The following is an 11,623-nucleotide window of genomic DNA, read 5'->3' on the forward strand; positions in this document are numbered from 1 at the left end:
TACCGTCGCCGCGAATACATCGATCTTTCTAACCTCTCTCGATGTATTTTAAAATGAAAATAATTATTTAAATAAAACGTGGGCACTCTACTAGTTTTAATAAAATCGAATTAGGATCAAAAAATTAACTTAGAACATTCAAAATCATTAACTTTAAAAGATTTTTATTTAAATTTATAAAACATACATGTTACTTTATAAGTTAAATTATTAATATTTTCCGTTGACTTACGAGCTTCAGAGTTTGTAAGGCAAAAGTAGAATAAAAAAACTGTAATAAAATGCCAACGGCACCCTCGAGAAAGCAGCAGAAATCCCCCTCACCAAGTATAAATCACAGTAAAAATTCTGCGGCCTTCCAGGTACTCCAATCACAAGACAACTGAAATAAAAATTTTAGAGTTAAAAAACTTATTGAAATATAATGTGAGCAATCTACTACCCTTAATAAAACCGAATTTAATCAAAAATTTAACTTAAAAAAATCAATTTATTTATTTAAAAATAACTCTACTTTTTTAACCTAAAACACATACCTGTCACTTATAAAACTCTTAATAAAAAAAATTCCCGTCCATGTAGAGCCTTGGAATTTTTGGGCAGCAAAGAGGTTCAAATTTGATAAAAATCCATCGGGGCACTAGAGGAATACGCAGATCTATTTTCACAAGCTGTAGAAGTGCAGTGAAACATCTGTGACCCTCGCAGAACACCACTCACCAAGAATCTGGAATATAAAATTTTTCACAGTTAAGAGAATAATTTAATTGTATTTAAAACATTCTAGTACACTTAAATAAACCGAATTTATGTCAGAAATTTAACTAAGAAGCTCCAAAAAAATTTATTTATGAATACCTCAACTTTTAACCTAAAACACATACCTGTCACTTTTAAAACACTTATAAAAAATAGTTCCCGTCCATGTAGAGCCTTGGAACTTTTTGGGCAGCAAAAGAAAGGTTCAAATTTGATAAAAAATCCATCGGGGCACTAGAGGAATACGCAGATCTATTTTCACAAGCTGTAGAAGTGCAGTGAAACATCTGTGACCCTCGCAGAACACCACTCACCAAGAATCTGGAATATAAAATTTTTCACAGTTAAGAGAATAATTTAATTGTATTTAAAACATTCTAGTACACTTAAATAAACCGAATTTATGTCAGAAATTTAACTAAGAAGCTCCAAAAAAATTTATTTATGAATACCTCAACTTTTAACCTAAAACACATACCTGTCACTTTTAAAACACTTATAAAAAATAGTTCCCGTCCATGTAGAGCCTTGGAACTTTTTGGGCAGCAAAAGAAAGGTTCAAATTTGATAAAAAATCCATCGGGGCACTCGAGGAGAACGCAGAACTATTTTCACAAGCTGTAGAAGTGCAGTGAAACTTTTGTGACCCTCGCAGAACACCAATCACCAAAAAACTGAAATATAAAATTATTTACAGTTAAGAGAATAATTTAATTCCATTTAAAACATTCTACTACACTTAAATAAACCGAATTTATGTCAGAAATTTAACTAAGAAGCTCCAAAAAAATTTATTTATGAATACCTCAACTTTTAACCTAAAACACATACCTGTCACTTTTAAAACACTTATAAAAAATAGTTCCCGTCCATGTAGAGCCTTGGAACTTTTTGGGCAGCAAAAGAAAGGTTCAAATTTGATAAAAATCCATCAGGGCACTCGAGGAGAACGCAGAACTATTTTCACAAGCTGTAGAAGTGCAGTAAAACTTTGTGACCCTCGCAGAACACCAATCACCAAAAACTGAAATATAAAATTATTTACAGTTAAGAGAATAATTTAATTCCATTTAAAACATTCTACTACACTTAAATAAACCAAATTTAGGTCAGAAATTTAACTAAGAAGCTCCAAAAAAATTTATTTAAAGATATCTCAACTTTTAACATAAAACACATACCTGTCACTTTTAAAACACTTATAAAAAATAGTTCCCGTCCATGTAGAGCCTTGGAATTTTTGGGCAGCAAAGAAAGGTTCAAATTTGATAAAAATCCATCAGGGCACTCGAGGAGAACGCAAAACTATTTTCACAAGCTGTAGAAGTGCAGTGAAACTTTGTGACCCTCGCAGAACACCAATCACCAAAAACTGAAATATAAAATTATTTACAGTTAAGAGAATAATTTAATTTCATTTAAAACATTCTACTACACTTAAATAAACCGAATTTATGTCAGAAATTTAACTAAGAAGCTCCAAAAAAATTTATTTATGAATACCTCAACTTTTAACCTAAAACACATACCTGTCACTTTTAAAACACTTATAAAAAATAGTTCCCGTCCATGTAGAGCCTTGGAACTTTTTGGGCAGCAAGAGGGATGTTCAAATTTGATAAAAAATCCAACCGGGCACTCGAGGAAAACGCATAACTATTTTCACAAGCTGTAGAAGTGCAGTGAAACTTTTGTGACCCTCGCAGAACACCAATCACCAAAAATCTGAAATATAAAATTATTTACAGTTAAGAAAATAATTTAATTGTATTTAGAACACTCTAGTACACTTAAATAAATCAAATTTAGGTCAGAAATTTAACTAAAAGGCTCTCAAAAAATTTTTTTAAGCATATCTCAACTTTTAACCTAAAACACATACCTGTCACTTTTAAAACACTTATAAAAAATAGTTCCCGTCCATGTAGAGCCTTGGAACTTTTTGGGCAGCAATAGGGAGGTTCAAATTTGATAAAAAATCCAACGAGGCACTCGAGAAATACGCAGAACTATTTTTACAAGCTGTAGAAGTGCACTGAAACTTTTGTGGCCCTCACAGAACACCAATCACCAAGAATCTGGAATATAAAACTATTTACAGTTAAGAGAATAATTTAATTGTATTTAAAACATTCTAGTACACTTAAATAAACCGAATTTTAGTCAGAAATTTAACTAAGAAGCTCCAAAAAAATTTATTTATTAATATCTCAACTTTTAACCTAAAACACATACCTGTCACTTTTAAAACACTTATAAAAAATAGTTCCCGTCCATGTAGAGCCTTGGAACTTTTGAGCAGCAAAAGGAGGTTTAAATTAAATAAAAAACCTGACGGGGCACTCGAGGAAGACGCAAGACTATTTTCACAAGCTGTAGAAGTGCAGTGAAACATCTGTGACCCTCGCAGAACACCACTCACCAAGAATCTGAAATATAAAATTTTTCACAGTTAAGAGAATAATTTAATTGTATTTAAAACATTCTAGTACACTTAAATAAACCGAATTTATGTCAGAAATTTAACTAAGAAGCTCCAAAAAAATTTATTTATGAATATTTAAACTTTTAACCTAAAACACATACCTGTCACTTTTAAAACACTTATAAAAAATAGTTCCCGTCCATGTAGAGCCTTGGAACTTTTTGGGCAGCAAAAAAGAGGTTTCAATTTGATAAAAAATCCAACGGGGCACTCGAGGAATACGCAGAACTATTTTCACAAGCTGTAGAAGTACAGTGAAACATCTGTGATTCTCGCAGAACACCACTCACCAAGAATCTGGAAAATAAAATTTTTCACAGTTAAGAGAATAATTTAATTGTATTTAAAACATTCTAGTACACTTAAATAAACCGAATTTATGTCAGAAATTTAACTAAGAAGCTCCAAAAAAATTTATTTATGAATACCTCAACTTTTAACCTAAAACACATACCTGTCACTTTTAAAACACTTATAAAAAATAGTTCCCGTCCATGTAGAGCCTTGGAACTTTTTGGGCAGCAAAAGAAAGGTTCAAATTTGATAAAAAATCCATCGGGGCACTTGAGGAATACGCAGAACTATTTTCACAACTTGTTCAAGTGCAGTGAAACTTCTGTGACTCTCGCAGAACACCAATCACCAAAAATCTCAAATAAAAAATTATTTACAGTTAACAAAATAATTCAATTGTATTTAGAACACTCTACTACACTTAAATAAACCGAATTTTAGTCTGAAATTTAACTTAAAAGCCTGAACTCACTCTGCAAAGTGTTAGTGCTATCTGGAGTACTAAGTAAGTCGAGGAATTTTCTCTTGTACCAGGAATGGTCAGAAAGACTTCTGCAGCTTCCCCGGGTCTCCGGACGGTTTCCTTGGTTAGTTTTCGTCGCGAACCTTTCGTCCCCAAAGCGCCAAACCTGTAAATAAAGCAGAAGTATTTTTAAATTAAAACTAAAAATCTCATAAGTGACACATTGAGGTTAAAGTTATATTTTGACTATTTTCTCACTTTTTAATTAACTGAGGCTCTCGAGCAATCTAAAATCGGTCCCTCACGATGAAGGAGAGTACTCTAATTAAATTCTAACGCATGACATACCTGAATTCACTCTGCAAAGTGTTAGTGCTATCTGGAGTACTGGGTAAGTCGAGGAATTTTCTCTTGTACCAGGAATGGTCAGAGGGACTTCTGCAGCTTCCCCGGGTCTCCGGACGGTTTCCTTGGTTAGTTTTCGTCGCGAACCTTTCGTCCCCAAAGCGCCAAACCTGTAAATAAAGCAGAAGTATTTTTAAATTAAAACTAAAAATCTCATAAGTGACACTTTGAGGTTAAAGTTACATTTTGACTATTTTCTCACTTTTTAATTAACTGAGGCTCTCGGGCAATCTAAAATCGGTCCCTCACAATGAAGGAGAGTATTTTAATTAAATTCTAATGCATGACATACCTAAATTCACTCTGCAAAGTGTCAGTGCTATCTTGAGTACTGGGTACGAGGATTTTTCTCTTGCACCAGGAATGGTCAGGAGACTTCTGCGGCTTCCCCGGAACTCCGGATGGTCTCGTTGGTTAGCTGCCGTCACGTATCTTTTGCCTATAAAGTTTAAAGCCTGTAAAACAAATAGAAATATTTGTTTTTCTGACTTTAAACTTTAATCAATAACACATACCTGTCACTTTTAAAACTTTTATAAAAATTAGTTTCCGTTGATGCACAGTCTTGGCACTTTGTGGGAATAAAAAAGACGGTTTAAATTTGTTAAAAAATTCAACCGGACACTCGAGGAAACAGTTGATCTTCCACAAACGAATAAAATAAGCATAAAATATTTTGCGTAAAATATTCACCAATGGAGACACAGCATTAATACTGGCATTCATGAAACGACTCGATTAATAAAATAATGTAAAAATATTTAATAAATAGCATTAAATTGTTGTAAATTAACGAGCAAAATACGATTAAGTATAAAAATTTATAAATAACGCAAAAAACAAACGTAAAATGTCAATCGATTAATTTCAACCAATAGGAACACAGCATTAATACTGACATTCATGAATCGATTCAAACAATAAACTATTGTAAAATTACTTAATAAATATTATTAAATTGTTGTAAATTAACGTGCAAAATACGATTCAGTTTAGAAACTTATAAATAACGCAAAAAAGAAGTGTAAAATGTCATTCGATTAATTTGAACCAATAGGAACACAGTATTAGTACTGACATTCATGAAACGACTCGATTAATAAAATATGGTAAAAATAATTAATAAATAGCATTAAATTGTTGTAAACTAAGTTGCAAAATACGATTTAGTATAAAAACTTATAAATAACGCCAAAAACACGTGCAAAATGTCACTCGATTATTTTCAACCAATAGGAACACAGCATTAGTACTGACATTCATGAACCGATTTGATTAATAAAATATTGTAAAAATAATTAATAAATATCATTAAATTGTTGTAAATTGACGTGCAAAATATAATTTAGTACAAAAATTTATAAATAACGCAAGAAAAATATGTAAAATGTCATTCGATCAATTTCAACCAATAGAAACACAGCATTAGTACTGACATTCATGAAACGATTCGATTAATAAAATATTGTAAAAATAATTAATAAATAGCATTAATTGTTGTAAACTAACTTGCAAAATACGATTTAGTATAAAAACTTATAAATAACGCCAAAAACACGTGCAAAATGTCACTCGATTATTTTCAACCAATAGAAACACAGCATTAGTACTGACATTCATGAAACGATTCGATTAATAAAATATTGTAAAAATAATGAATAAATATCATTAAATTGTTGTAAATTGACGTGCAAAATATAATTTAGTACAAAAATTTATAAATAACGCAAAAAAAAAGTGTAAAATGTCATTCGATCAATTTCAACCAATAGGAACACAGCATTAGTACTGACATTCATGAAACAATTCGATTAATAAAATATTGTAAAAATAATTAATAAATAGCATTAATTGTTGTAAACTAAGTTGCAAATGGAATTTTCTCTTGCACCAGAAATGGTCACAAAAACTTTTGCGGCTTCCCCGGGTCTCCGGACGGTTTCCTTGGTTAGTTTTCGTCGCGAACCTTTCGTCCCCAAAGCGCCAAACCTGTAAATAAAGCAGAAGTATTTTTAAATTAAAACTAAAAATCTCATAAGTGACACATTGAGGTTAAAGTTATATTTTGACAATTTTCTCACTTTTTAATTAACTGAGGCTCTCGAGCAATCTAAAATCAATCCCTCACGATAGAGGAGGGTACTCTAATTAAATTCTAACGCATGACATACCTGAATTCACTCTGCAAAGTGTTAGTGCTATCTGGAGTACTGGGTAAGTCGAGAATTTTCTCTTGCACCAAATGGTCAGAGAGACTTTTGCGGCTTCCCGGGTCTCCGGACGGTTTCCTTGGTTAGTTTCCGTCGCGAACCTTTCGTCCCCAAAGCGCCAAACCTGTAAATAAAGCAGAAGTATTTTTAAATTAAAACTAAAAATCTCATAAGTGACACATTGAGGTTAAAGTTATATTTTGACAATTTTCTCACTTTTTAATTAACTGAGGCTCTCGAGCAATCTAAAATCGGTCCCTCACGATAGAGGAGGGTACTCTAATTAAATTCTAACGCATGACATACCTGAATTCACTCTGCAAAGTGTTAGTGCTATCTGGAGTACTGGGTAAGTCGAGGAATTTTCTCTTGCACCAGGAATGGTCAGAGAGACTTCTGCGGCTTCCCTGGGTCTCCGGACGGTTTCCTTGGTTAGTTTCCGTCGCGAACCTTTCGTCCCCAAAGCGCCAAACCTGTAAATAAAGCAGAAGTATTTTTAAATTAAAACTAAAAATCTCATAAGTGACACATTGAGGTTAAAGTTATATTTTGACAATTTTCTCACTTTTTAATTAACTGAGGCTCTCGAGCAATCTAAAATCGGTCCCTCACGATAGAGGAGGGTACTCTAATTAAATTCTAACGCATGACATACCTGAATTCACTCTGCAAAGTGTTAGTGCTATCTGGAGTACTGGGTAAGTCGAGGAATTTTCTCTTGTACCAGGAATGGTCAGAGGGACTTCTGCAGCTTCCCCGGGTCTCCGGACGGTTTCCTTGGTTAGTTTTCGTCGCGAACCTTTCGTCCCCAAAGCGCCAAACCTGTAAATAAAGCAGAAGTATTTTTAAATTAAAACTAAAAATCTCATAAGTGACACATTGAGGTTAAAGTTATATTTTGACAATTTTCTCACTTTTTAATTAACTGAGGCTCTCGAGCAATCTAAAATCGGTCCCTCACGATAGAGGAGGGTACTCTAATTAAATTCTAACGCATGACATACCTGAATTCACTCTGCAAAGTGTTAGTGCTATCTGGAGTACTGGGTAAGTCGAGGAATTTTCTCTTGTACCAGGAATGGTCAGAGGGACTTCTGCAGCTTCCCCGGGTCTCCGGACGGTTTCCTTGGTTAGTTTTCGTCGCGAACCTTTCGTCCCCAAAGCGCCAAACCTGTAAATAAAGCAGAAGTATTTTTAAATTAAAACTAAAAATCTCATAAGTGACACATTGAGGTTAAAGTTATATTTTGACTATTTTCTCACTTTTTAATTAACTGAGGCTCTCGAGCAATCTAAAATCGGTCCCTCACGATAGAGGAGGGTACTCTAATTAAATTCTAACGCATGACATACCTGAATTCACTCTGCAAAGTGTTAGTGCTATCTGGAGTACTGGGTAAGTCGAGGAATTTTCTCTTGCACCAGGAATGGTCAGAGAGACTTCTGCGGCTTCCCCGGATCTCCGGACGGTTTCCTTGGTTAGTTTCCGTCGCGAACCTTTCGTCCCCAAAGCGCCAAACCTGTAAATAAAGCAGAAGTATTTTTAAATTAAAACTAAAAATCTCATAAGTGACACATTGAGGTTAAAGTTATATTTTGACAATTTTCTCACTTTTTAATTAACTGAGGCTCTCGAGCAATCTAAAATCGGTCCCTCACGATAGAGGAGGGTACTCTAATTAAATTCTAACGCATGACATACCTGAATTCACTCTGCAAAGTGTTAGTGCTATCTGGAGTACTGGGTAAGTCGAGGAATTTTCTCTTGCACCAGGAATGGTCAGAGGGACTTCTGCAGCTTCCCCGGGTCTCCGGACGGTTTCCTTGGTTAGTTTTCGTCGCGAACCTTTCGTCCCCAAAGCGCCAAACCTGTAAATAAAGCAGAAGTATTTTTAAATTAAAACTAAAAATCTCATAAGTGACACATTGAGGTTAAAGTTATATTTTGACAATTTTCTCACTTTTTAATTAACTGAGGCTCTCGAGCAATCTAAAATCGGTCCCTCACGATAGAGGAGGGTACTCTAATTAAATTCTAACGCATGACATACCTGAATTCACTCTGCAAAGTGTTAGTGCTATCTGGAGTACTGGGTAAGTCGAGGAATTTTCTCTTGCACCAGGAATGGTCAGAGAGACTTCTGCGGCTTCCCTGGGTCTCCGGACGGTTTCCTTGGTTAGTTTCCGTCGCGAACCTTTCGTCCCCAAAGCGCCAAACCTGTAAATAAAGCAGAAGTATTTTTAAATTAAAACTAAAAATCTCATAAGTGACACATTGAGGTTAAAGTTATATTTTGACAATTTTCTCACTTTTTAATTAACTGAGGCTCTCGAGCAATCTAAAATCGGTCCCTCACGATAGAGGAGGGTACTCTAATTAAATTCTAACGCATGACATACCTGAATTCACTCTGCAAAGTGTTAGTGCTATCTGGAGTACTGGGTAAGTCGAGGAATTTTCTCTTGCACCAGGAATGGTCAGAGAGACTTCTGCGGCTTCCCTGGGTCTCCGGACGGTTTCCTTGGTTAGTTTCCGTCGCGAACCTTTCGTCCCCAAAGCGCCAAACCTGTAAATAAAGCAGAAGTATTTTTAAATTAAAACTAAAAATCTCATAAGTGACACATTGAGGTTAAAGTTATATTTTGACAATTTTCTCACTTTTTAATTAACTGAGGCTCTCGAGCAATCTAAAATCGGTCCCTCACGATAGAGGAGGGTACTCTAATTAAATTCTAACGCATGACATACCTGAATTCACTCTGCAAAGTGTTAGTGCTATCTGGAGTACTGGGTAAGTCGAGGAATTTTCTCTTGCACCAGGAATGGTCAGAGGGACTTCTGCAGCTTCCCCGGGTCTCCGGACGGTTTCCTTGGTTAGTTTTCGTCGCGAACCTTTCGTCCCCAAAGCGCCAAACCTGTAAATAAAGCAGAAGTATTTTTAAATTAAAACTAAAAATCTCATAAGTGACACATTGAGGTTAAAGTTATATTTTGACAATTTTCTCACTTTTTAATTAACTGAGGCTCTCGAGCAATCTAAAATCGGTCCCTCACGATAGAGGAGGGTACTCTAATTAAATTCTAACGCATGACATACCTGAATTCACTCTGCAAAGTGTTAGTGCTATCTGGAGTACTGGGTAAGTCGAGGAATTTTCTCTTGCACCAGGAATGGTCAGAGAGACTTCTGCGGCTTCCCTGGGTCTCCGGACGGTTTCCTTGGTTAGTTTCCGTCGCGAACCTTTCGTCCCCAAAGCGCCAAACCTGTAAATAAAGCAGAAGTATTTTTAAATTAAAACTAAAAATCTCATAAGTGACACATTGAGGTTAAAGTTATATTTTGACAATTTTCTCACTTTTTAATTAACTGAGGCTCTCGAGCAATCTAAAATCGGTCCCTCACGATAGAGGAGGGTACTCTAATTAAATTCTAACGCATGACATACCTGAATTCACTCTGCAAAGTGTTAGTGCTATCTGGAGTACTGGGTAAGTCGAGGAATTTTCTCTTGTACCAGGAATGGTCAGAGGGACTTCTGCAGCTTCCCCGGGTCTCCGGACGGTTTCCTTGGTTAGTTTTCGTCGCGAACCTTTCGTCCCCAAAGCGCCAAACCTGTAAATAAAGCAGAAGTATTTTTAAATTAAAACTAAAAATCTCATAAGTGACACTTTGAGGTTAAAGTTATATTTTGACTATTTTCTCACTTTTTAATTAACTGAGGCTCTCGGGCAATCTAAAATCGGTCCCTCACAATGAAGGAGAGTATTTTAATTAAATTCTAATGCATGACATACCTGAATTCACTCTGCAAAGTGTCAGTGCTATCTGGAGTACTGGGTACGAGGATTTTTCTCTTGCACCAGGAATGGTCAGAGAGACTTCTGCGGCTTCCCCGGAACTCCGGATGGTCTCGTTGGTTAGCTGCCGTCACGTATCTTTTGCCTATAAAGTTTAAAGCCTGTAAAACAAATAGAAATATTTGTTTTTCTGACTTTAAACTTTAATCAATAACACATACCTGTCACTTTTAAAACTTTTATAAAAATTAGTTTCCGTTGATGCACAGTCTTGGCACTTTGTGGGAATAAAAAAGACGGTTTAAATTTGTTAAAAAATCCAACCGGACACTCGAGGAAACAGTTGATCTTCCACAAACGAATAAAATAAGCATAAAATATTTTGCGTAAAATATTCACCAATGGAGACACAGCATTAATACTGGCATTCATGAAACGACTCGATTAATAAAATAATGTAAAAATACTTAATAAATAGCATTAAATTGTTGTAAATTAACGAGCAAAATACGATTAAGTATAAAAACTTATAAATAACGCAAAAAACAAACGTAAAATGTCAATCGATTAATTTCAACCAATAGGAACACAGCATTAATACTGACATTCATGAATCGATTCAAACAATAAACTATTGTAAAATTACTTAATAAATATCATTAAATTGTTGTAAATTAACGTGCAAAATACGATTCAGTTTAGAAACTTATAAATAACGCAAAAAAGAAGTGTAAAATGTCATTCGATTAATTTGAACCAATAGGAACACAGTATTAGTACTGACATTCATGAAACGACTCGATTAATAAAATATTGTAAAAATAATTAATAAATAGCATTAAATTGTTGTAAACTAACTTGCAAAATACGATTTAGTATAAAAACTTATAAATAACGCCAAAAACACGTGCAAAATGTCACTCAATAAATTTCAACCAATAGGAACACAGCATTAGTACTGACATTCATGAAACGACTTGATTAATAAAATATTGTAAGAATAATTAATAAATAGCATTAAATTGTTGTAAACTAACTTGTAAAATACGATTTAATATAAAAACTTATAGATAACGCAAAAAACAAGTTTAAAATGTCATTCGATTAATTTGAACCAATAGGAACACAGCATTAATACTGACATTCATGAAACGACTCGATTAATAAAATATTGTAAATATACTTAATAAATAGCATTAAATTGTTGT

The 11,623-nt window shown here is 34.3% G+C and overlaps 2 protein-coding genes and 3 long non-coding RNA genes across 7 annotated transcripts; all 5 read right to left on the reverse strand.

The window, feature by feature from the left end:
- Window positions 1-147: 147 nt before the first annotated feature.
- LOC139101317 (uncharacterized) lies at window positions 148-600 on the reverse strand. Its single transcript, XR_011545533.1, has 2 exons — window positions 537-600; window positions 148-382 (listed from the first exon to the last, which is right to left on the reverse strand). It is a non-coding gene; the product is annotated as an uncharacterized lncRNA (long non-coding RNA).
- Window positions 601-2,199: 1,599 nt separating this feature from the next.
- On the reverse strand, window positions 2,200-3,055 carry LOC139113916 (uncharacterized). The gene is made up of 3 exons (XR_011547776.1): window positions 2,995-3,055; window positions 2,642-2,837; window positions 2,200-2,484 (listed from the first exon to the last, which is right to left on the reverse strand). It is a non-coding gene; the product is annotated as an uncharacterized lncRNA (long non-coding RNA).
- Window positions 3,056-3,483: 428 nt separating this feature from the next.
- Window positions 3,484-4,236, reverse strand: LOC139113917 (uncharacterized). Its single transcript, XR_011547777.1, has 2 exons — window positions 4,011-4,236; window positions 3,484-3,894 (listed from the first exon to the last, which is right to left on the reverse strand). It is a non-coding gene; the product is annotated as an uncharacterized lncRNA (long non-coding RNA).
- A 119-nt stretch (window positions 4,237-4,355) lies between these two features.
- On the reverse strand, window positions 4,356-5,630 carry LOC139101234 (uncharacterized). Of its 2 annotated transcripts, none has more exons than XR_011545525.1 (3): window positions 4,922-5,630; window positions 4,699-4,861; window positions 4,356-4,516 (listed from the first exon to the last, which is right to left on the reverse strand). XR_011545525.1 is itself a non-coding variant. In XM_070654246.1 (3 exons), exons 1-3 carry the CDS (start codon window positions 5,130-5,132, stop codon window positions 4,476-4,478), a joined length of 399 nt encoding a protein of 132 aa, XP_070510347.1. In that variant the 5' UTR covers window positions 5,133-5,630; the 3' UTR covers window positions 4,356-4,475. The 2 variants fall into 2 exon arrangements, 1 of the variants encoding a protein (XP_070510347.1); XM_070654246.1 differs by having other exon boundaries at window positions 4,699-4,845.
- A 3,977-nt stretch (window positions 5,631-9,607) lies between these two features.
- LOC139101262 (uncharacterized) lies at window positions 9,608-11,281 on the reverse strand. 2 transcript variants are annotated; one of them, XM_070654294.1, is made up of 3 exons: window positions 10,637-11,246; window positions 10,413-10,560; window positions 9,608-10,230 (listed from the first exon to the last, which is right to left on the reverse strand). In XM_070654294.1, the coding sequence occupies exons 1-3, from the start codon at window positions 10,845-10,847 to the stop codon at window positions 10,041-10,043; spliced, it is 549 nt and encodes a 182-aa protein (XP_070510395.1). In that variant the 5' UTR covers window positions 10,848-11,246; the 3' UTR covers window positions 9,608-10,040. The 2 variants fall into 2 exon arrangements, 1 of the variants encoding a protein (XP_070510395.1); XR_011545532.1 differs by lacking the exon at window positions 9,608-10,230 and having other exon boundaries at window positions 10,278-10,576; window positions 10,637-11,281.
- Window positions 11,282-11,623: the final 342 nt, after the last annotated feature.

This window comes from Cardiocondyla obscurior, linkage group LG03, assembly GCF_019399895.1.
Source record: "Cardiocondyla obscurior isolate alpha-2009 linkage group LG03, Cobs3.1, whole genome shotgun sequence".
NCBI classification, from domain to species: Eukaryota; Metazoa; Arthropoda; class Insecta; order Hymenoptera; family Formicidae; genus Cardiocondyla; species Cardiocondyla obscurior.